Raw genomic sequence first — 25,828 nt, forward strand, 5'->3', positions numbered from 1 at the left:
GTTGTTGTTGTTAGATTGTAAATGATGCGTTGCAAAAAACTGTTTTCACAGATCTGGAAATGACAAATCCTTGATAAAGCTTCCCTGGAGGGGGTGTTCCCCTGCCATCAAATCAAGAGCCTGATCTGTCTCCAAGATGAGAAGGGAAATAAATCTATTACTCCAAGTCACTGGACACGTAACGCCAGAAGCAGACACACACCAGGTAGGAGCAGATCTTCTATCAAGTATTGCAGTACATAGCCTCTAGTAACTTACCACCCATTTTTTGTGTTGCTCACCCTTCTGTTACTGAATTCCTTCTGGAAATATTTCCATACTCCTGCCACCACCTATTTTCTTCGCCTCTGCTTAGAATAAGTACTCATGTTGCCTTTGGCTTATGCTTGGTGTCTGTGATTGACTGTATTATAGTGGGTCTGAAAGACACCTCTGGGTCACTGTACGCTACAGACAGAAACATTAGCCTCTGATTTAAATGGTTTACAGAGGGGTGGCAGCTTGATTCAGCTTTTGAGTAAATCAGTCAACTTTATCTCCGAGGGTTAGACAGCCATTTCTTTGCAAAACAATATTTTATTAATAAAAAGACTTATAAACAGTAAGAAAGAAACCCCAATTTTACACTGAATGAAAAATCCAAAATAAACTCCTAGAGACGTGCCTCGGGTCTTTGCTGTCTGTACAAGAAACTCCATTGGGTAGTAATCCTACGTACACGTTTCTCTACAGATGGCTGAAAGTACAAAAAAGCATCATGCATATGTCTATGCAGAGTAGCTACACAGCTGGACAGACCTAACAATACACACAAAAAATCTGTACATCAGTGATTACAAAAGCCATGCTTTGTGTAGCACCAAGGGGAGAATTACGTGGATAAAAAAAAAAAAAAATCACTGGCAAATACAAGCCCTGCAATTCTCAATTAGGGGCACGACTGGCCAATTTCTGCTTGCAGTTTCATCTCTTCTTTTCTCAAGGGAAAATTGTCAATAAGTGCAAAGAGCTCGGCTGGCGTTGCCGGGAAAGGATAGCGTTCCTTGTCCATGCCGTGCTTGTCCATCACCACGATGTTGAAATTATAATGGGGGATCCTCAGCAGCAGCCTGCAAAATAAGGAAGTCATTTTGTGAAAGCCCATCATGTGCCCAGGCACTTCAGACAGCAATAAATGGCAGAGCCAGGCTGCTGGCTCCAGGCAGAGGACTCTGGGGATGGTCAGAGGGGGCTACACGGGGTCTGCTTTGTCTCAGCTGTAAGAAGGGAGTCAGCAGTGAGCAGGTGTCTGCCCGTGCTGCAAGGCTGTACCTCTGCAGGAGGGAAGGGTCAGGGTAACTGCACTCAGCGCTGTTTTCTTCTCAGACGTCTGATTTGGCAGTATGGCACATGCCCTACCTATTGCTCTCATAACAGAAAAAAAAGACAAAGAAAGTACAGGACTATATGCACTGCCTAAAGAAAAAACGTTGTGATGGAGCTCAAGAGTTACAGGTAGGCTATTCTCTTTTTTTGCTGCCAGGCAGTATAAAACAAACAAAGAAAAAACAATGAGAAAGAGCAGAACAAAATTACTTGAGTCAGTTCTCCTTGCTTCCTAATAGTAACTACCTACCTGGTGGCAACTCCAATTTAGCAGAAAAAAAAAAAAGCCACCACTAATCAGGGCAGAGTCCTTCCTTTGGAGTGGTGAAATGGGTCATTCAAGCTCCTCTGGAGGTGCAACAGTAAGAAAAGTATGTCCTTGATGCTCATTTAACTCATCCTTGGAGGAGTTATAATTTATAAGATCCTCAGACATGCATGCAGTCAACATCACTGGTGTAGGGAAAATAAATTCAGGCATCTGTGATGGAATGGGGTCAGGACAGGAAAGCTGCTGTGAAGAGGAGAGTCTCTTGGGAGCTGAATTTCAGAAAGGTTTGAAGCATAAAAATTGACCTTCCTCTGCCTTCCATTGGGTTCGAGTTCTCTAGTTGTTGTTTTGTTACAGTGAGAGAGCTCAGCCATTGATTTCAAACTGAAACAATGTGGGAGCTAATTTATGGTGATAGGTGGTGAGATAAGGCAGAGGAGGAATGTGGTTTCTTAATGAAAATGTTTACCCTCTACAAATCCAAATACAAACCCTTTCGAGGTTGCTGAAGTTTTAACTAGGGTACCTGTGACTGGTTTAGTTTACAGAGTACTAATTCTGGGCAGCATCTCTATTCAAGATGTTTCAGGGAGGGAGTGTTTCATTTTGATTCAAGTGCCTTCCAGAAACAGAATACTACCTCACACCATGGTAGCAACAGAGTCTAGGTAAATAAAAAAAAAAAATCAAAAGGAAAGCTAACTTCCACTGAGTGCAGGGCAGGTTTTAGACCATCCTAATTTCTGAAATTGAAGGCTGGGGGTGGGGAGTGGGGTTGCAGGCAGCAGGAGGACTCAGGGAGCAGGGTTATTACCAGAGGTTATTTTCTACAAAGCCACAAGAAAACCACTTCAACTTTAAAAAAAAAAAAAAAAAAAAAAAAAGTACATTTACTAAAGTAAAAAGAAGCTCTTTGTGTTCCCTCTTTCATTTTATAGGGAACAAATGCTTTTATTTCTTTTTTCAATCCAAAAAACTCTCAGGCTTGTCAGCAGCCTGAGAGAAGAGCACATTTTTATTGTTCCAAATTAAAATTTACACCATTTTCTTAGGCATATCAAAGAAGATTCTGCCTAAAATGCTCCTGGACTTCTTTCCTAAGTAACAACTTCTTTCCCTGCCAAACAGGCCTTCATTTTGGCTCTGGTAGTCCTCCTAACCCTAGGCAGTGCTGGCACTTGAAGTCTCCCTTTCAAGTGAAAACCAACCCCCTGCTTGTCCAAAACTAAGTCAAAACAGTTTAGACTTCAGTAAAACTGTTGAATGTCAGTCAGGCTGGGGAGGCTGAGATAATCTGCCCTTTGAAATGCTGCCTGTATCATATCTACATGTGGGACTTCAAAGAGCAACCACTGCTTCTCCTCTGGCCCGGCCGTAGCCATGATGAGGCGGTGGGGCTGTGTGGGGCTGCGCTGGCAGCTGCTCCAAGGCTGCTCTTGCAAAGTGATTGCAGGCCAGCAGGATTGCAGCTGCCCAGCTCCAGCACAAATACAAACACGAGGTGTTTTCAGTGACTTAAACCCATAAAGATATAAGGGGACGCACAGAGAGCTCACCTAAATTCAGTGTCATTGGGTTTGAGCAAAGAAGGCACGGCGCTTGACAGAGTCAGCCCCTTTAAATACGAAACAGATTGAAGCCTATACTCTTAATTTCATAAATCCCAAATGCCTATGAATTTTCAGCAGCTATTGCACAGTTAATAGAGAGGAAACTAAAGCTGAACCTTACTCATGAACATCTACCTACCTTCCAGTGTTGAGCTAAGTACACTACAATATAATATCCCTATTTAGATAATAAGATGCAGGAAATCAAAAGCAATACATTACAGATGCTACAGTGCACACACAACAGTAGTCAAACCTTGCTTTACCTGAGTTGCAGTGCAAGTGATGGGGGCAGCAGCTTTACCCCTATTCTTCCTATCTGTGCGGGGAAGACACCAACCAATTCAACAACGGTAACATGCCGGAGGTCTAGACCACACTGTGCTGGCTGCAAGGGTTAAGAGAAGAGAGATGTTAGAGAGAACATTGGGTTGTTGCTCATAAATGGTTTAATCTCGTGTTAGTGAGATGGTTTAAATTTTAAGGAGTGTACTTTGAAGGGTCTCTCTCATTCTCTCTGCAAACAACTACAGCCTCACGGCTCCAGGAGCTGTTAAATGATGGATTCTTAGCTACCCTGAGAACACCCCCACGCAGGGACCACCTTGGAGAAATGCATACTTGTGTTGTAATGACATGAAGAGATGCCAGCGTATCAGTGCGTTGAGCTTTGTGCCAGTAATCTCCTTTGGTAATCAAAGCAAGTATGTGAAACAGAAGGCAACTGCAGAAAGTTGTTTTTTCATGCCAACTTGTTTGACCAAGCAGTGGGAAAAGTAATACAGCCATTAAAATAGTATTTTAAACTACCTCATTTCAATCAATATATTGAATTTTCTTGCCCAAGTAATCTACTGTGGGAAAAGAAAAGCTTTTCATTTTGTTTCTAACACACCTGTGACCGAAGCCAGCAGTTAAAAACATTATCACATTCATATCACAATGACTATTCTTTCTGGACGTTGTTCCACTTGTGGGAAAAGAAACAACGTGCAAGCACTTGCCACAGTGAAAGAATACAGGACTGGCTGCTTCCCCAGGACACAGATACATTTTTGAGGTACACCCCTTAGTCTAGCAAGAACCCAACACAAAAAAAAAATAATAACATAAGGACCATTGCCTGAAGGTTTTTTTTTAATTTTTTGGGAACAAAATACCACAGTAGTATCACCCAGTGTTTCACTCTGGGTGATTTCTATGCTGAGTCTGCTGGTACACAACTTATTTCTATTCTATTTCTATCTATTTCTTCACATTTTCATATTGTAGTTACAACGCCTGTAAGCCTGGTTTGCACTGAAGTGCTGAGTGGATTTTTTTTCCTAACTCCTGTAGGAACTGACTTAGGGAATGCTTATTAGAGCACAAGTTAATATTAAATTAATCTTAGGAGGGTGGAAGAGGGCCAGAACTGCCTGGGATTGAGTAACTGGTCAGTCAGAGGCAGTACAATCCAGACCAGAGCCGAATTAGAAACTGGGGAGATGTTTAAAATAAACCAAACATTAAAAGGATTAATCCAGAACCACCACCACTTCAGCTAGATCCTCTTCAGGCTGCAGTGCAGCATCTGAAGTTTACAGATTTATACCAGCAGTGGAGCTTGTTCTCCTGTGTCTTTAAAGAGAAAAATTGGTTGCTACAACCCACTGCAACCCCCCCGAACTGTGCTTTACCTGCAGCATCCCCAACTGCATCCTGTAGAAGAAGTTGGCTGCAGTAGGAGTTGAAATAATTAGCAGCCTCCGCTTCTCATAAAACTGATCCAGAAGTGCAGCTGCAGTCCTCACATTCACATTAATATTCATGGCTAGAATTAAATTTAAAACAAGAGTTATAGAGCAGAACTGAAAAGAGATCTAGTTTTAATAGGACAAACAACTGCTAGATACCAGAAGCACAGGAACAAGAGAATAATAAAGAGGGTACAGGTGAAAGACTGGCCTCATAGAAGCCAACAATTTTATCTTAAGCTGTACTCTGTCTTAGAAGATGGATCAACTCCAGTATGTAAAGTTTTGTACAAAGGTCTGGGCTGAAACACACCGCCAGTTTTAAGGCACCATCGTTATCTCCTAGGACAGAACAGCCAAAGGTAGCAGATGTTTCAGGTGTAAATGCGAACTGGCAGGAAGACAAAGATGCTGAGTTTCTTATCTCTAGGGCATTAGAGTTTGTAACTGTTCCTCCCCAGGCTCCCTTCCCAAATTCTCTCTTCCGTGAGAACCATTGCTCTGGTAGCCCTTCCAGTGAAGTGGCGAAATACTCACTTACGTGCACAGGTTGGCTCCACGCCCGACCAGCCCAGGTTGTACTGGCACACTCTAGCTGGGCTTCCTTGCAGCTCGTAGCCACCAATGCAGGAGAACTCGCACGTAGCCCCGTAGTTATTTCCATCACCCGAACACTTGATGTAGCCATTATCTGGGGCATTCAATTTCACACAGCGCCTGACTTTAGGCAAGAAAGAGGTGAAAAAAAATGAAAGACATGGCATGAATCACCTTGCTACCAGGGTAGCATGGCCAGTGGAACATCAGGATGGAAGATGTTTTTCTTTTGCTACCTCTATTGTTAAAGGATGTAAAAACTAAACAAAAAAACAAAAATAAACACAAACAAACAAAAAAAACTCATATGTAAATTAAAATGATGCAGATACATGTGTGTGTACATGTGATTGTGGTTTAGGGTGACAAAAGGTCATGGTGCAAAAAGAGATCTCTTCTCCATGGATTTGACTCCAGATTGCAACACCTTGTGAAAGAGCCACCCTTCTTGAGAGATGTGAGGCACAGCTGAAAGAACTCCTTCAGGTATTTGTTTCAGCAGCCCACAGGCTCCAAGTTATGCAGCAGGACTGATCAGCAGAGCCCTTCCCCAACTTGCAGAGTGTCTGGTGCCCACTGTGCTACAAGCCTGGGTCCCCAGGGTCCCAGCAGGAGCAGGATGGTGCACTCAGTTACAGAGTCAACATAAACTTTATATACACCTATTTATGCAGACAAATATAGAGCTGAGGATGTTTCTAAAACTGCCTCCTAAGCCAGATGCAAATCAGTGAGTGTAGGTAGAGTGTAAAACATCAATCTTACCTCTGACTTTAACGAGAAATTTGCAAGTGCCTTTGTTTTCAGCTCTGTCATATACGGTATATTGGATTTTGTGGTCGCCTTCTGGAAAATGTGACCCTGGGGGCAGGCCTTTCAAAATAACACTAAAACAGGAGATAAAATGGGACAAACACTCATAAATTCACCAGGATTGTCCTCCTGCCAAAGCTGTAAAAGCCTAAAAAGAGTGAAGTCTGGGGCATGCTGAGCTTGTCTGGTTGTGCTACATGACTGAAGACTGAGAGCAAGCACAGGAAGAAACTGCAAAGCAGAGACCAGGGCAGTCAAATATTCAGGTCCCGTTCTTAACAACAGGGACCTGTCCTGCTGACAAGAAGGGAGCAGAGCAGTCAAGGACTGCTTGTTTCCTAAGAGACAATTCATAGCATAGCTAACCATCATGTAATGCCCAAGAAATTTTGGTTAAGTCCACTAAGACACTTTTAAAAGATTTAACTTGCCTCCTGAAAGAAGCATATATATATATATATATATACACACACACATTGTACTGCTACCCTTACAATAAGCTAGCTAGATGGATAGATGGGTATAAATCCTGCATGATACAGGGCAAATCAGAACCATCGGTACCATTGCACATGCACCTTGCTCTTCTGGAAAGTATAACTGCGAAACCATAAAGATGAACAGGATTTTTAAAGAAAGTGTTAAGTTTAAATGAAATATTTATAGCTACCTAAGTTTTAAATGAGAAGCATTACTTTAAAGGTAACCGAAGAACTCTTTAACAGCAGTTAGAGACTTCTGACAGCCAGCACTGCTTCAGGAAGAAGCTAAAAAATGATCACAAATATTGTGACACTATTTTATTTTATAGGCAGTCAAAATTGTCTCTTTCTCTACCTCCAGTGCAGTATTCTCTTTCCATTGCTTTGTGTAACAGAACTTCTTGACTATGAGAAGAGACCCACGAAGAAGCTCTGGAAAATTTCACAGGTGCAATCAAAATGCTACCATTATCTGTTCCATCAGCTCTGCAATAACCACACCAACCTGCTACCGTTCTACATGCCAGGTCCTGGGGGATTCACCTCCCAGCTGTCAGATTTTTCTCTTTCAGTTAAACAAAGCAATTCTTTACATGTCATTGATACACGACCGCTATAAATAAGCGTCGTTAATGAGTGAAGAGGAAACAGTCCTGGCCACCCTCATGAGCTGAATTACTAACCAAGGATCCTAGGAATAAAAAAAAAAAAAAAAAAAAAAAAAAAAAGAGAGAGAAAACACAGGCATTACAGATTTCCACCTACTCTGTCAAAATCCCATCGGCAGTGTCCCTTCCCTCCGGGGTGTCCCAGAAGACTCTGGCCGTCAGCTTGTTGGGCTCTGCGGTTTTCTCCTTCACGCTCGGGCACTGGATTCTCGGCGGCTCTGTATCTGTAGAAATAAACCCCAGAGAAATGAGCACCCCGCGCATCTGTTCTGGCTACTTATGTTCTTCACAACTCCCTGCTGTTGGTGTAACCCGGGGCCACCTTCAGGTGGTCTCCTCAGCACCAGAGCTGATCCAACCAAGGCAGGCAGAGCCAAAGTACCTCTCATAACTTTTCTTATACAGTCACCATTTAAAATGTGGTGTCAAAAAATTACGTGCCTCTAGCTTTGAACTCTAAGGAAGGCTGCCTGAGATTGTACCCAAGGACGCCGGACCTTCTGTTCATCTGCTCTGCCTGTCGTTGTGCATCTCTGCAGGGGATGTCCGGGCTAACTGTGTCTGTAAAGCACTGCACATAAACCTGTCTCTGCATGTCAACCTTGCACGTTGCCATGAACTTGACGGTTGTTTTTTCCTGCAGCAATGGCAAAAGAGAAGCAGCAGAAGATGGATAAAATCATCATCTTGCTGAGAATTGCTGCTGCATTTGATTTTCTCAAGTAATTCTTGTAATAATGCCTTACGGGTAATGCAAAGCAAAATGTAGAGCTTGAGTGAAAGTTTGATTAAGTGCTACTAAAATGCTGTGACTGTCATTCAGCAGAAAGAGACCAGTGGTGATGATAAGAGAGGCTGATGTGCAGGATAAAGGTGATGCACAGCAACTGGTCTTTCCTTGTCAATACAGCTAGCAGAGGAGAAATTCACGGGCGAACCAAGCCCAAAAACCACCACAAGCATTAAAACATCTACTTTAAATAACTTAGTCTCAGTTTTTTGACCGTCTCTTGGGTTATACCCAAAATGAAGTCTAAATCCACGGAGTCACACACCAGGCTTTGCAAATCAGCAATGACATAGGATTGCTCTTCACCTACAAATAGAAGAAATCGGAGCTAGCAGTGGGTTCCCACTACACAAAGCACAGCAAGAATAAACAGCAGAGTCCTCTGAACAGCTTTTGAAGTTTCCTGTTCTTCACACTGACACCCTTTACTAAAGATACCTAACGCCCTTATTTTTTCCTCTATTGCTTCTTTTCTTCACCTTTTTAACTCGGTGAGGTCACAGATCTTGCTGTAGGATGAACCAGCAGGATTTCCAAGCTCTTGCTCCAGCTGCGGGGAGCCCTTTGTCTCCTTCCTTCGTGTTTTTCACTCCCTAATTTTCAGAATATGTTCCAGCTATGTCTGGAGACCTGCTCACACCGTAGCTGAGGGCTCTGCCCTGCTCTGCAAAACTGCACTGCTCCCAGTAACCCACAGCACAGCTGAATTTGGGTGAAAACCAGCCAGATCTCACCACATCTGCTTCCTGCCTGGCCTGCTTGCTGTGGCTACAGCTCAGCACCCCAGTACTGACAGGGTGAATTAAATAAATGTAAGGACGGAACAAAAGTCTGAGTGGTATTTAAGGACTCAGCGCTTTAAGCACTTAATTCACTAGAAAGCTCATTGCATTATTTAGCACAGAGGAGACCGGCTGGTACGACCCAGCCTGGACTTCCCCACCACCAAGACAAGAAATACAGCTCCTGTGGGAACCACATCACCGAGCAGCCAGGGCCCAGGCAGCCTTGTTAGCCAAATGTAAAAAATCCTGGAAAAGGTATTTTCTTTGGTCATTTCCGATGTCTCTTAGCATTCAACAGGCACTGAACTCTGGCATTGTTATGCCAAGCAGCTCCAGCTCTCAGGTCCTTTTTTGCATGCCCTCCTGCAGCGTGAGCACCTTGTCCACTGCTTGGCAGAGGGAAGACAAGGCAGAAAAAAATCATCATTTAATTGCAGAGGCAGTGACCACAGAACATGCAGGCAAACACACAGGTGACAAAACCGAAACACAACTCCCCAAATCTTCAATGCAAGTGTGTGACTTGAGCAAGGTGCCACCTGGAGGTTAGGATATTAAGCTGATTCCAAAACAAACCCCAGCGGAGGTGAGATTGCTGACTGCTGGGGAGGTTTTTAGAAGAGGGAAAAAAGATCCTGGGAGCTGTGGCTTGTCGCAGACTGTCACTTAGCACGTAATTCCTGGCCAGAGCTGGAGCCAGGACACTCTGCAAGGTGCTCCGGCTCCCTGCAGCTCTTCCAATGCTGTTACTGCAGCATCACTGCTGAAAGACCGATGACACATCAGATCCATTTGTTAAAGCTGTTTGGCAGAGCTGTGTATTCAATGGGTGAATCTTGCCTGCAAAGTTGACATCATAGGCAGGGAAAAGGAGTTTTCTTAAAAAAAATTCAAGGCTGTTCAGCCACTGCTCTTCCGTTCTTGTCAGATGTCACTTTTCTTGGCTCCTCAGCAGCAGCGACTGGTACCCTGTCCCATGCTGGGCAGCGGTGTTGCAGAAATGGCAGCATTAAAGCAGAGGAATATTCAATTTTGAAGCAGCCTTTTGAACTTTGAGGAGAAAAAATGCTAAGTTTTTAAATAGCTTTTGGATTGATTCATTTTTACATACTTCTGGGAGTCGCCCTTACTGCCTCGCTCACAGCTGCTTGTGAGCTTGGGGTGAGGAGAGAGAGGTCTTACCAGGAAAGAAGGAGAGGGGATGGTATTGAATGGCCAATGCTTGCTCAAGAGTTCGTGTGGGGTAGGTAAACAGCCTGCTGCTCCATAAAAACCCTGTCATTGCTGCTGGCTGATGATGTTAGCGATGGCTGGAAGTTAATTCAAAACATTATTCTGCGTCAAAAGCATAAGGAGATTAAGAGACTCGAAAGCATGAAAGGGTGAATGAAAAACGTTGTTCTGCTCTCCCCACCCCCTCCACAAGGCACTGCTCTGTATTTCAAAACATCCATTATCAGAGCCTGTATAATTAATGACTCAGAGTGCAGAGCGTGTTTCAGGCATCCGAGCTGGAAGCTGTTCGTTTACTACCTATCGATACGATCTTCCGAGGAGGTGACAAAAGGATGACTTAGCACGGTGAGAGACATTTACCACAACCTCTCTTCGACAATCTGCAGGAAAATGAAACCTTCGTGGAAGGAAAAAAGGTGACATTTTCCAATCTTCTGGAGGAAAATACCTGTTTCAATCCATGTTACAGTGCATTATGCATACAGTATTCAAGTGAGCATTGGCGTTTTTAGCTAACTGATATCCGAACTGGCTATACATTGAGCTTTTTTAGTCAAAGTTATTTCAGTGTCATGAAGGACATCCTTCTCCTTATAGGAGAGACAGGAGACAGGCTGCTTTTTTAGGACAGAATGCTGTAGGAATTCTATAAGGACTTCCATAATTGGCTGTTAAAACACACCTAATTTTCTTGGAAAAAATAATATTTCCCATTTTAATGAATACCTCTTTCAGCAATGATATTAGCCTGATCCCTTTCCTACATGGGTCTTCGATAATGCCCTGTGACCCCCAAGTACTTTTGTGCAAACATGCAAAGCAGCACAAGTAGAGTATGAAAGGGTAGAGGAGAGCCCCATGTTTTCAAGAGGATTATAAATTCAGGTCTGGAGAAATTATCCATACTTGATGTTAATGCCTGTGGTGTCCCCAGGTCTCTTCCCTACCCATTCCCAGTGACATGAACTTCACCAGCCTCTGTCTGTGATCACGTGAAACATCCCAACTGTGCACAATGCAACTAATTGCTGATATGTTAAAGTAACAAATAAATAAAGAATTAAAAACCCCCTTTGCCTTTGCATTTCATTGCTCCCTTCACCTTAATTTTAATCCTCAGTTGAAAACAAGGGAGAGCCTTTGCTCAGCCAGTTCTCTTCTGGTCCATGGGAAGCTTTGGCCCAATTCACTGACGGTGTATTTGTCCTACTGAATTACAGTGAGGGTGTGTGTTGAATCACAAACTGCATTATGCTGTTACGGTCATGTCTGGTGAGAAAAAAGTCCCCCTCCTACCTGTCAACAGGTCAAAAATAACCTTAAACAGTTTGCTAAGTGCTTAACTTGCTATGTGCACACAGGGTTTGAAGGGGTCCTCTCCATACTGTGTGGTATTGTCAGAGCTTAAATAATGGCCTTACTTTTACTGGGTTACTTGGAACTTGCAATCATATCCTGTATAACAACCAACCTGCATTTCTGGAACAAAAAAGAAGTGTAAGTGCTATCCCGAGCTTCTTTTTTTTGATCAAGCCGTATTTGCTTACCCCCTACTCTGCAAGACAGCACCCTCTGCAATAAGCACCCTGTTGCTGCAAACAGATGAGGTTCTGAAAGTGCCAGGAAATACAGAGAAACAGCATTTTATCATTCCCAAACCTAAAAGGGTTTGTTTTTCTTCCTCTGCAAACACCGCTGAGAAGGATGTGGCTCGTATTTGTAAATAAAAACAAGAGATAGCACAAACAGGTTGGACCTAAGCAGCAGGACCATTTACACATTTGTACAAGAGCAAGTAACAGGAAAACTGAATAAAATTCTGTGAATGGAAAGCCACAGTGGAGAGACTCCAAAGCTATCTACTAACCTAGTCTGAGCCACAGGCACTCTGAGGAAAACCAAATTATCATACACAAAAAAAAATAAGCATAAATATCCTGCCATCCACGAGCTTAGATTACTGGTAGCCAATTCAGATGGCCATAAAGTGCTTTCTTTTGCGGGTAGCTGCTGACCCTTTAATCAGAGACTTCCCAGAGAAAAGAACACCAGCTGGGACCTTGGTATCTGCTGAAATCTCATTAGTAAGAAGAAAAGTTGAATCTCAACATTTGTTTCTCTCCATTTCGATGTATGGATGTAAAAACAGTTATTCCAGCCAGGGTTCCAGGGAGACTGCTGACTACCTAATGCAGATTGCTGGCGTAACTCACATGAACTTGGCTGAAACTCAGCCTAGCTCACTGCAACCATGCTGGTGACTACAATCCACCCATATTCACCAGGTATGGCTGGAGACCTTGATAGCAAAACTCAAATGCAACAAGGGAGGTCAGAAAAAGGGTCTAGTTTCCAACTTGTTTTATCATTAAATTGCAGGCAGCGTGACGGACAGACAGCACGGCAGCACAGAGACCTTGCTAGCCAAGCAAAGTAACTACAACCTAGAAAAAGAGTTACCCATGAGATCAGGGAGGGTTGTTTTAAGTGTTGTAAAGCACAGACCACTGATAGCAGCCTCATCGCTGGGGATGTTTAAGGAAAGGCTGGACGTGGTGCTTAGGGACATGGTTTAGCGGGTGACATTGGTGGTAGGGGGATGGTTGGATCAGATGATCTCGGAGGGCTTTTCCAACCCTAATGATTCTTTGAGCTTTATTAAAGTGGTAATGCCTGGAGCTGACAGCACGTGCACTAGACAGGTAAGTGACTTTCAGCCACTTGTGACTGAGTACTGAGGGGCAGAGCGCATACTGTATCTCTTGGAAAACTGTTCCCTGTTTCCAAAAAGGACAGCTGCTTTTCTTCCCCCAGGAACCAGACAGAAGCACATTTTGGAATTCATTTGCAGGACCCAAGCAGCAGCAGGTCCAGGGAGCCCTCAAGATGCAGAGGGAGCATCCTACTCACCCACGCAGGAAGCTGGCCGGCCGCTCCACACCTTGTTGTCCATGCACGTCACTATGCGGTCGCCTTTCAGCTGGTATCCCGGCGAGCAGTAGTACTCACACCTCGAGCCGAAGTAGGCGCCATCCAGACACTTGAAGCCCCCGTTGGTTGGCATGGAGAGGGTGGGGCAGCGCTTCTCTGCAACGGGAAACACGGATTTAGGGAAATCCCACTTTTCAGAGTAATGTCAGTCAGCTACTGTCTTCTCAGAAAACGATTTACTGCAAGAGCCCACTCAGACACCCGATACAAATAGCATAAGCTTACAAAACCCGTGAGGGATGACATTTTAAAGAGGTTTTATGGCTCTTGTCATAAAACTCTCCCTACGAATCAACATCCCACACTCATAAAATGTTCATTATCTATGTCCTCTCATGATACTTATCATGCCACGTACCCCTGCAACATCCTCAGGTGACAAGCCAGTCTGCGTAGCCAAATTGTTGATGTCTATAACACAAATGACCACCAGGAGATGGCTGTTTCCTTTCAACACCTTAGCACTCGCAGGCTGCAGCTACACCGAGCCCAAAGACAAGCAGAGCCCAGTGGCTGCCCATCCTGAGGAGCAGCCCCCACGCACGGAGCTCGGCTCTACTTACGTTTGCACAGCACCTTCCCGGACCAGCGTTTGCTTGACTGACAAATGAGCTGCTGAGGGCCGTGCAGTTCGTAGCCTTTCTGACAACGAATGTCGCATCTCGTCCCCAGCACGTTCTTGTAATATTCCCCTTGAGGTGTCCTGCAGTTTGCATAACCATGTTTCACCTTAATGGGAGAGCACCATGGTGTTTCTAGCACAGAGAATTAAAAACAAAAAAAACAAAAAGAAAAAAAAAAAACAACACACACAGTACTTCACAAAATGTAAAAGGTCAGATACAAATATAAATCCATTTTCTTTATTCAAGGTCACAGAGAAGAAACAGAAAAAAAAAAAATCTTATTTAAAAAGCCCCCTATCCTCAATAGCGGAGAAGTAACAGTGCTCACACAGCAGAAGGTCAAGCTTTCAAAGCCTGGCAGCTCTTTTTTATTACAAACATTAAAGACCATAGCCAATATACTGCGGAGGTGAAAGGGGGAAATCTTGTGGTTTTTTTTGTCCATGGAATAAGTGTGCCACCGTGTGGACAGAGTGATGACAGCCAGAGCTTTTTTTTCCCCTCTGGTGTTTAAATGGATGCATCTAACTTTTCTTTGGTAACACAAGTTTGTATTAGTAACTTACTTGGTCTAGCTATAGGTGTGATCTTTACATTTAGCTCTCCTGCTGCCCATTAAATAAAATCCTGCATAATAATAATGTGAGTAGTACAGAACATCACCTTGGATGATCTCTGTCATTTCAAGCTCTCCCCCATTTAGAAAGGATGTCACCTGCACAAATCACATTGCTAGCGTGTCATGTCTGTAGGTAAACACACTCCACACATCAGAACAACCACACAGGGTTTGACTCCAGTTTTTCAAAATTAATTTGCAAGTTAGCACCCAGGCTTAAAGGAACCCAAGCTGCAAAAACCTAAATCGTGCTCTAAATCCAGTTCTCAGAAGTCCGGTCTTCACATGTTGTACTCCTCACCTCAAAGATGGGCAGAGGGCCACCTTCCCTAATAACATGGACCCATGGCTTGGAGTAGGAGAACCACTTTCTAGTTGCTCCTGGATGCAGGACAGTGACGTGGATCACAGAATCATAAAATGGTTTGGGTTGGAAGGGACCTTAGGGACCACCTGGTTCCATCCCCTGCCATGGGCAGGGACACCTCCCACCAGCCCAGGCTGCCCAAAGCCCCATCCAGCCTGGCCTTGAGCACCTCCAGGGATGGGGCACCCACAGCTTCTCTGGGCAGCCTGTGCCAGGGCCTCACCACCCTCCAAGTACAGAATTTCCTCCTCATATCTAGTCAAAACCTAACCTCTTTCAGTTTAAAGCCATTACCTCTTCTCCTATCGCTCCACTCCCTGACACAGAGTCCCTCCCTGGCTTTCCTGTGGGCCCCCTTTAGCTCCTGGAAGGACGCTGTAAGGTGTCCCCAGAGCCTCCTCTTCTCCAGGCTGAACAGCCCCAGCTCCTTCAGCCTGTGGATGCATCTGCCAAGTCAGAGGAAAGCTGGAATTTTGCTGGGACTTCCCAGATAATGCTTCTGCCAAATTTGTGGGAGTAAGGGAAACCTAAATGCCTATAAAACTAAATTTTTAATAATTAGTCATCCCTTTAAAGTAGTCATGATGTAGATACTGTCTTCTTGTGAGTACTTAACACCACACCAATGGGTGCAGTATCAGATAGATCTCTGCTTCACAGGAAAAGCTTCAAAATCTGTGTTGAGCTTTGACAACATTGTGCACTAAGAAAGCACTGCCTTTTTCTGCACTGGGCAGCTTTTCAGCTGGAGTTTCCTATACAAGCAGTGACTAAGCCTGCCCCTTCTCAGCTCCAAGACTGGAGAAGGACATGTCTACAGGGATGGAGGGACTGCAAGGCAAAAGGGAGAGACAACAGGGCCGAAGATCCTGCGTGACACTGTGTGACATGCGGGACATAGCTAACAAAACTTTCCAGGTCCTAGAGAAGTCTGCCAGAGAGATGGGAAAAGAGAAAAGAGAAAACAAACAAACAAACAAAGCCCTAGGCAAAGAGTTTTAGCTTTCATCCTTACTAAGTCACAGGAGACATTTAAAAATAACTTCTGGAAAAAAAGCAACGCTTTGGCAGATTTTTACTTCTAACTCTTAATTCTTGTAGTAGTTATGTACATTTTTCTACATGATTGGGATCAGTTTCGCATACAAAAGCAAAAATCAGCACAGGCTGCTACAGTTTACATTCAGTGTAGAATGTCTCCAGGCCATATTTACTCCTTCCTCACAGACACTGGATTTACAGCCCATGTTTTGCTGTGTTGGTCGCGAAGAAGCAGTAAGAGCACCTGGGGACTAAAATGAGAGACTCATTATCAGGGTTTTGACTAGTCCAAGAGCTCTAGGCTATTTGGTTTCTGAAGAAGTCTTAATGCACTGCGTGCTTACTTTTGAATTTCACCAATACATCTGAAAACTCTTGACAAAGACACATACGTGGCATTATTTGCATCGTCACCAAATGTGCCGTAACTGAGGCAGGGGGAAATCAGCAGAGGAGCCCAACAGCAGGTTGCAGCAGAGTGCAGCTCAGCTTTTTGGCCCAGCCACACAACCATCCCAACTCTTTTTTTCTTCCCCACCTATCCTGCTTCCTGAAAGTACTGAACGCCAAATACATACTATTTACCTCACAATATTGAAAAATTAGTTTGGTGGAGGGTGGGTTTGTTGGTTTGTTTTAGAACTAATCCCTGTTCTTCACCCTATTCTGTACTCTATAGCTACCAAAACAAATAAATAAATAACATAAAAATAAAAAATAAAATTTATCAACTGACTGAGGCCCTGGCACAGCCTGCCCAGAGAAGCTGTGGGTGCCCCATCCCCGGAGGTGTTCAAGGCCAGGCTGGATGGGGCCTTGGGCAACCTGGGCTGGTGGGAGGTGTCCCTGCCCATGGCAGGGGTTGGATCCAGGTGGTCCTTAAGATCCCTTCCAACCTAAGCCATTCTGTGACTCTGGCCACTCTCTGAAGGGCTGTATTGCCATGGCTGTCTCACAATGCTTGCTGTGAACCAAATGAAAACCGGGAGAGCCCACAGGGAGCACGAGCTAGCAGGAGTTAACAGTCAATCAGCTACTGCTGAAGTCGAGAGCGATGGCAGTGGGCACAGCCTCAAGCCTCAGCTCGGACCTGAGGGCAGGCCACGCGCATTGGATTCACAGTCAGCCTCTGCCTCCTCCATCTCCTGCAGAAACCTTCCTCCTCCTCCTGACCTAACAACACCCTTTGTATAATCACCCCTTCAGTGGGCTGACTAACCCTCCCCCCCAGATTTCAGTCCTTTCTGTCCCCCTTACTTTTCTCATGCCCCAAACATCAGTAAGAAGAAGGGCCTAAGCCTGAAGTCAGTAGGGGAATGCCACTGACTGAAGGGGCTCAACCAGGGGAATGCAGAGTGTGCCAGGCTGGGCTAGCTAGGCATTTTTTTGGCTAATCAGCTCTAATTATTTATGCCTAAAGTTTTCTGCGTACATAAACTGCAAACAAGCACGACCAATTTCCTTCATGAAGGGCGCTGTGCAATACGATCGGCAGGCCCGTCGGTAAGGCAAAGCAGCTGCTCCAGGTACTGCAAACATGCCAGAGCTTTTCTCAGAATTTTTGTGGCTTTCCAAACATGCTTGCCTTGAGTAAACAACTACACGTATCTTACAAAAATGGCTAACAGCTAACAAATGCACAAACTGAATGCTGAAGAAGAAAAAAAGAACAACTTGCTGCGGTGTCGTGGCAGCTATGGTGGTCTACGGAAAGAAAGAGGGCAAGGCTCCTAGGGAGGGGCAGAACTTCTTTTGCTGGCCCAAATGATACTGTTAGAAATAAAAAACAAAAACAGGCATGCTTTTGGATGCGGATAACTGTAAGAGCTTAGGAGGAACATCTGTTTGATCTAAATCATTATTATGCTTACTTTGAAACTGAAAGCGATTAGGAGAAAATGGGTGAGGCAGGGTTCATAACGGGGCAAGGATCTGGGTTTGGACCAACTGATATCACCGAATAAAAACCAGCTAACTTGAAAAGCTTTATGTGCCTGAAAGCACATCAAACAACACTACAAAGTTTCAGATCAAAGCCTGTTTATTTTTAAGTGAAGGAGCATACTGTTTTTCAAAGGTTAAGCAGCTACATGTAGTATTTCTGGAATATTAGGGCTGGATAAGGCCTGGAGAGGTCACACATCAATTCCCTGCCTCGAGACAAGATCAACCCTGTTCATGGAGGTTTTGGCAGTAAGAGAGGCTCCAAGTTTCCTAGACATTTCTTCTGGGGCTTCATGGGGTTCTGTTCAAGCAAATGAAATTTGAGTTTTTAGGTACAAGTCCTTTACAGTGTTTTTCTGTTTAATGGACAGTTCTCACCATTCCTTAGCGATCCAATAGGCTGCATTATCATTTAGTAGTAAAACACTTCAAAGACTCAGCTGTATCTGAAATCATTGGAAAACAGACAGCAAGCAGAAATGGCCGAAGCCACTATGTTGCCTCTACAGCTGGGCTACAGTTTGCTCATTACAGTATTTGAGAAAACATGTTAGGAGAACCAGCACCATCGGAGCGGCTGGCATTAGAGCAGTGATGAACACAGGAACTGCTGTGTTCAGGAAGCTTTTCCTTGTAAAACGCGATCCAAGACAGCCATGCCAAGTGGCAGGAAGGAAAGCATTTTTGAGAGCATCATTTTCCCCAGCCCCTCAGCCCTGTTTAAACACCAGTCGCAGTTTGCCTTCATAATCAGCATGCAAAATGACCTGTTGTACTGGCGGGCACACCAGCCAGCAGAGCAGCAGGTTCACCAGGGAGGGAGGGAAAAGCTCTGTAAAAATGCTGCAGATACAGAAAGTCTCAGCAATGTTTCTCTGGAAAGCTGAGCAAGCTGAAAAACATCCAGAGGGAGACAAAAGGGTTTGGTAGGAGGTCAGTACCCTCCCATAAACTGCCATTTTCTTTTTTGTTTGCATGTGTCTAGTATGGACAAATCCGTGTGCTTGCTTGTGCACTGTTTAGTGTGCAGGTGTGCAAAGAAAAAAGCACAGCACTGCTCACATATGTTAACACAAGTTAAGCAACCTCATTTAGTTACTTGCTACCGGTGAGTTTTGTTGACCAAAGAATAGACCATAACCAAAATGCTGGGCTGCACATTCAAGGAGCTGCTCTGAACACTGCTACTTAGGCCATTTTTCCTCGCTTTGTCCTTCTCTACTCCCCTTCCCCCCATTACCAACTTAAATAAATATGCTAATGAAGAGCGAGCCTTTTCTGCTCCATGCTTTATACTCTTAGATTCACATTGTCTGATCTTCAACATTTGGCAGTAGAGCTTCCAAGCTCGGGGTAGTTTTTAATACCTGTGTGAATGAGTCATTATGTTTCACTTACCCCAGTGACATTTTGGCTGACATTAATATAATCCATTTTGGATCACCGTACAAAAGGAATTTATACAGAATCCGCATTTTAACTACTTGCCTGCCCTGGCATGAATTGGCATTGATTTATCCTCGTGATCTCTGGGATTCTTTTTCTAAAGGTCCACAGAGGGTTACACGTTAAAAGGCAAAGAAAAATGAGTTTACACAAACAAAGCTTTAGAGAAATATGCATCTGTTTTAAAGCAAAATTTTACACTGAAGTATTTTACTGGGAGGAATGTAAGAACTTTATGAAAACAGCACTATAACCACAGTATGATTGTTGCTCATAAATGTCTGAATTACCTTATGACTTACCTCATCTTTAAGGCCCATTAATTCTCTGCGAAGTAGCACTAACATACAACACGACACCAACATCCAGTGTTCTCAAGTAATCAAAACAAGTACATCACAATTCTTGAATGTTCACAGATCGGTTTACTAAAAAGCAACAGCTGCCATTTAAAGTGACAAAACAAATACCAAGTTTCTTTATTGTTTGGGCTTCTGATGGATTTTGGCAGAGGAGACCCATATTGAGATTGACTTTTTAAAGAAAATTGACATAGCAAATAGAAGATTTACAACCAGTGGCATAAAGTTTCTCAAGCTTGCTGAATAGCAAAATCTTCCAGAGTATGAAATAAAACCTTAATTCGCTTTACAAACATGCAAGCCTATTCACTCATTCATCCAGCTACAGAATTTGTTTTACAACATACGTGTTCATTTGTTAAACACACTTCACTTAACATTTCAGGTAGCAAGTTTACCTGAAATGAAAACAATTCTATGGAAAAAAGTCATGAAAATCATCTTCTCTTGCATGTACTTTCCATACGTTACCATCAATAGGCCTGGGTTTTTAGTCAGCTTATCATTGATGGTTTTGTTACGATGCATGAAGAGAAAGAAGAGAAGCTCTTCACAGATTTTCATGATCTTGCAGCCTGAACTACTAAGAGCCATGGCAGTGCAGAAGTTACTTATTCTGCGCATGAGTAGTGATCAAGACTTGGTCCAATTTCCATTGTTAAAAAAAGGTAAAATGTAAATCTTGATATCAAACCCATGGGAAAACAAAAACAAAAAACAAAAAACAAACAAAAAAAAAAACCCATGGAGTTGGATCTGCAAGATTTCATAATCCATGAAAAGAAAAAGGAAGCCCCCAGCAACCAGCTGATACTCAATTAGCATGTAAGCGAAGCATTCACCTTTATATCTATTGCGTGCATACACATCTTCATCGTCTTCAAGGGGTGAATATCCCGATCCTACAACAGAAAAATAAAGAGAGAAAAACTACAGCAAGAAAGGAAATATAAATTAAGGCTAAAAGAAAGCTTTGCCAAAAGACATGCAAGATTAGGATGCAATAATCTATGCAATGCCATTAGCATGGGCTTCTCCGAAGCTCAGATTCACAGCAGACCCAATTTATAGTGAATTTGGAAAGGGCAAATTGATTTCATAATCAAGTAAAATAATTGATTTGATAACCAAGTAAAATGAAAATCTCTCACAGCTCCCAGAGCTATGTCGTGCAATGCTGTGCTGCACAATTCAAGTCAGAGCTCCTCTGCTTTGGAAAGCCCACCCATCAGGGAGGTGATCTCTTGAGCAGAGGTGGCACAAGCGAAGGGTTACGCCAAAAGATTTCACTATAAAGTGGTTCCATAGTGTAAGAGGTCATCAGGCCATTGTTAACAGCCATCAGGCCAAACAGCAGAAGTAAAATGTGTGCAACTCAAGAACAACCCTCGTGTACAACCTGTGTGATCTTCACACCAAAACCAGAACACTGAGTTACGTTACCTGCAAACACAAGTTACACTCACATCAAAACTGTTTGCAATCAAGCAATCTTCTGTGGTTGTTCAAAATAAATTGTACATTCCTGCACCTCTAAAGAGCTACACAACAGCTATAAGCTCGTAACAAAGGTAGAAACTGTCTTACAACAATCAGAAACCGTTCAGAGTGCAAACATTCAAGCATTTCATCAATAAAACAAGGTGGTCATCAACAGAGCCTTCAAAATATTAAGTGCCATTGGTTTAAAATCAGAAGCACACTGTCTAGTCTGAATCCTAGATAAGTCTAGATAACCAGTAACACCTTACTCACCACCCCACCAGCCTCTGGACAACTTAGCTTTGTTCCTTCAGGATTTTTTGTACAGCCAACGCTTCATTCCTGCATCACAGCTTTTTTGACCTTGCCTCCCTCCATACACATTTCCATTTATGCCACCGTCCCTAAATTTCCAGCCTAGGCCACCAGCTGGAAGGAAGCACACGTTCTCCTCTGCCCCACCAGCCAGGCAAAGGCAATCCCTCCCCTCCCTGTACAGCAGCACAAAGCAATTACCAGACTCAAAGCCATGGAGCTGAAAGCCATGGCAAACCTAGCTTCCTGACCTACTGCCCTACCATTTTATCCAAAACCCAGGAGAGAAACCCAGCCCATGTATCTGCAGCTGCTCCATGCAAGAAGCTACAGTGCATAGGGTCCTTCTGCAACGGGGCAGGTCCCTGCACACCACTGCTCACCAGGGCTCGGCCCACCTGAAGATGAGACTCTGCATCGCCTGTGACCCTTCCTGCTGCATTACTTGGATGTCAGGCACAAGTGCCCAGGAGTCATGACCTTGGGGTTCAGCAGCACCTCCTGGGAGCTGCAGGGAAGAGAGGGATGCATGCACCCCACTGCAGACCAAAACCTTGCACCAATACTGCAGCTGTGCAAAACATTTAGGTTCCTGCATAAGAAAACAAAAATCAAGAGCTGTGCCTACAATAAAAGCAGTAAAAAAAAAAAAATGCAATTCATCTGATTCAAAGCCTGACTCAAAGCTTACTGTAATCACTGAGGATCCCTCTGCCAGCTTTCAAAGGCTTTGAGTTCACTCCTTGTGGAGCTCACTTCCAGTTTCTCCTCTGAAACCTGGGGTTTTATGTGGCACAGACTTCCCATCACTTGGGAGCTCTTTCTCTGGATTTTTTATTTTTGTTGTCGCTGTCGAATTTTTGATGCCTAAACAGTGACATCTTAAAAACTTCTCCACATAAACTTTGCTGCATTTGAAGTCTGAGCGTGTAATATAAAAAAGCAAGCTGTGATCCCCGAGGGCTCCAGGAAGACCTTGATATGTAAACGAGCACCTCTCTCAGCATCTATTATTCTGCCAGAAATTGGGATCCTCTTGGCTAATTGCTCAGTTTGAGAGTTAAAAATGAAAACAGTGAGGTAACATTTCTATAATTGTCTGAATTTTCCTGTGCATATAAACATCCGTATAACTTAGGGCTATGTGAGCTCTTACATATTTATCTTTCCTTAGACAAGAAATAATTAAATGCTCTTACTTATAAGTCTTCTAATAAAAAATGGCCTTCAGAGGTGTCCCTAAAATCCCTTGCCCTAAAATGAGGCCCTGTTCTTCATGATTTGCTGCCATATGCTGTGGATGAAAACAAAATGAACATACCCAGAAAGCTATCATTTGACATCTTCCAATTCCAGCATATTTTATAGCTGGAAATGAGAAAGCAGTCAGGTTTCTCTTCTAACGAGCAACATTTCATTACTGTTAATAATCATAGCAGGACAGGGTTGGGGAACTGCTAAGGAGCTTTTCCTTGCCGTCCATTTGGAGACAAAGTACTCATCTGAGTTCAAAGTGCTGAAATTATCACTGTACAAACCCCAGGTGTTTCAAGGAAAGAGGATGAGCAACAAGCTACTTGATGGACATCTCACATCACAGGACGTGCAGCAAAACCCTACAAAAACTGGCTGCAGATTTTGTTCACGCAGACTACAGGCAAGACCCACAAAGTAACACTTCCATTTCATCATGAACCTCCCATGAGATTAACCCACGGAACTTGATCCTCTTTTTGTCAGGAAAAACAACTTTTCTTCGTCCACAAAATAACTGCTACGTTTTTATGACCAGAGGTTTTACAAGAAAGCTTTACCTTTTCTTACATTTTATCTTTACCTTTTCTTATATTTTATTAGGGCAAAGTGTTTTAATGAAACTTCAGGCAAGCTACTCGAAAGTATGCGGTACTGTCAGTCATCGACCACTCAGTAGTCTGTGCTGAATTAAGAAATCCACGGATAAAACTGTAAAACAGAGCAGGACAAGTGGTAGCAGTAAGCATTTAAGCCTGCTGATGGATGTAAAAATCCTTGTGTAACTAGAACTCGTGAAAAGAAATACGACCTTTCTCCAAGTATTTACATTCAGTGCTCAAACTGGCAACCCAATGAGACACTCAGACATACAGTAGTTACTCATTTGCACTGAACGTGAACCAGAACATTTCAAGAGCAACGTTGCCTTTTTTGTGCTTGCCAAATCTCCTCCAAGTGTGCTACAGATGTCAGCTGTCGAGGCTTCACCGCTTCTCCTCCAACAAAGCGTTTAAGTATCTCCTTAAGTGGGCTCACCAGCCCCAGGGAGGCCGCATGCTTGACCCTAAATCCACTCAAAATTGTTTGCAGACATTGACATTTGATGTCAGTCACCTGACGAAGTACTTTGTTGCTTTTGTACCGCAGTCTAGACCCTGTGAAGGCAGCTTTCTGACGATGGCTCTGATTTCCATGCTTACAGCCAGCCCAGCATTTGCTCTCCTGGCCTGGGCCTTTGGTCCTCTGAAAAAGAGATGGAGGGAGCAGAGCATACAGCTGCACCCGTGAATTCACACAGGTTCCAGTGTCAGCCCCACAACCAAAAACAATGCAACAAGTATGAATTAAATACAATCAGCCAAGCACGCATTGAGAAAAACCACTTGCTATATTTCTTGGACGTGACCACCTCAAAGTTCTCCAGAACTGTCAGAGTTATCATAAATTGCTCAGCTGTCTTGATCCTACAACTAACTTTGCACCTTCTCAAGGCTAACAAGGCCAAGTGCCGAGTCCTGCACTTGGGGCACAACGACCCCATACAGCACTACAGGCTGGGGGGAGAGTGGCTGGAAAGCTGCCTGGTGGAAAGGGCCCTGGGAGCATTGGTCAATAGCCACATAAACACGAGCCAGCAGTGTGCTCAGGTGGCCAAGAGGCCAACAGCATCCTGGCTTGTATCAGAAACAGCGTGGCCAGCAGGGCTAGGGGAGTGATTGTCCCCTTGTACTCGGCTCTGGTGAGCCTCACTAGAATTTATGCCTTGAATACCGTGTGCAGCTTTGGGCCCCTCACTACAAGGACAGAGGTGCTGGAGGGTGTCCTGAGAAGGGCTACAAAGCTGGTGAAGGGTCTGGAGAGCAAGTCTTACGGGGAGCAGCTGAGGTTGTTTAGGTTGGAGAAGAGAAGGCTGAGGGGAGACCTCACTGTACTTTACAATTACCTCGCAGCGAAGTGGAGATTGGGCTCTTCTCCAAAGCACCAAGTGACGAGAGGAGGGGAAATGGCCTCAAATTGCACCAGAGGAGGTTTAGGTTGGGTATTAGGAGACATTTCTTTTCTGAAAACGTTGTGCAGCATTGGAACAGGCTGCCCAGGGAAGTGGTTGAGCCACCATCCCTGGGGGTCTTCAAGAAACGTGTCGATGAAGAACTTGGTAGCATGGTTTAGTGGTGGACTTTTGTCCTAGGTTAAAGGTTGGGCTGGATGATATTAGAGGTCTTTTCTAAAACCTGAATAATCCTATGATTATCCAAGCCAAAGTCAGGCATTTTCTCACTGGATCATTTCATTCTGCCAAGCAGCAATCACAGAATCACAGAATGGCCTGGGTTAGAGGGGAGGGACCTTAAAGACCATCTACTTCCAACCCCCTCGCCATGGGCAGAGATGCCTTCTACTAGATCAGGTTGTCCAAAGCCTTGAAAACAAGGCAAAGTTTAAAATAATCACACTGCACAAAAAGAGAAAGCAGTATCATTTTGGTTTCTTAAAAACAACAACAACAAAACCAAAGAACCAGTAGTGATAACCAGAACACGAAAGCCTTCAGCTCCATACAAATGTTAGGAGAGTTATTCAGGAGAAGACCTTGACAAGGTCACCGGGATCACCTGCACAGGCAAAGGGAAGGAGGACTCGTGCTCCCACTGTTTGATGCCACTGACTCTGTAAGCGATGCCACGTGTACAAATTCGGGGACGTGCCCAGGAATGATCTCCCCATGGCGAACGTCCACCCAGGCGGGTCTGCTGGCAGAGGGAGGGCACCAGGAGCTAATCTCAGGGCAGACACTGCATATGCAGGTGCGTACATGAACAGCATTTAATGTGCTATTGTGTTGCAAATCCTCTATAATTGAGAAAAGGAAGGAATGTGGGCTGCGAGAGGCAGATTAGGCACGCAAAGTTGGTTTTCCCACGACTAACAAACTTCTTAACTCTTCTTGCCCTAGATCAGCTGCAAATAAGCTGCAGACCACGACAGCATCCCTCATGAAACCAGTGAGAAACCTTTTACAGTTTAC

At 43.9% G+C, this 25,828-nt stretch overlaps 1 protein-coding gene across 3 annotated transcripts in view; it reads right to left on the bottom strand.

The window, feature by feature from the left end:
• Positions 1 to 562: 562 nt before the first annotated feature.
• The window catches only part of SRPX (sushi repeat containing protein X-linked), a 42,958-nt gene continuing 17,692 nt past the window's right edge, over positions 563 to 25,828 (bottom strand). Inside the window, exons 2-10 of one of the 3 annotated variants that reach the window (XM_082784657.1) lie at positions 20,592 to 20,651; positions 13,908 to 14,099; positions 13,264 to 13,440; positions 7,640 to 7,766; positions 6,345 to 6,466; positions 5,524 to 5,703; positions 4,926 to 5,059; positions 3,513 to 3,634; positions 563 to 1,109 (exon numbers count right to left, since the gene is read on the bottom strand). In XM_082784657.1, coding sequence (XP_082640783.1) covers positions 929 to 1,109; positions 3,513 to 3,634; positions 4,926 to 5,059; positions 5,524 to 5,703; positions 6,345 to 6,466; positions 7,640 to 7,766; positions 13,264 to 13,440; positions 13,908 to 14,099; positions 20,592 to 20,651 — 1,295 coding nt within the window. In that variant the 3' untranslated portion in view covers positions 563 to 928. Of the gene's footprint in view, positions 1,110 to 1,346; positions 1,819 to 3,512; positions 3,635 to 4,925; positions 5,060 to 5,523; positions 5,704 to 6,344; positions 6,467 to 7,639; positions 7,767 to 13,263; positions 13,441 to 13,907; positions 14,100 to 20,591; positions 20,652 to 25,828 lie in introns of those variants that run through there. The other 2 variants (XM_082784659.1, XM_082784658.1) reach the window with 2 other exon arrangements.

The sequence above is a fragment of the Aythya marila genome (assembly GCF_965140915.1).
Source record: "Aythya marila genome assembly, chromosome: 1".
NCBI classification, from domain to species: Eukaryota; Metazoa; Chordata; class Aves; order Anseriformes; family Anatidae; genus Aythya; species Aythya marila.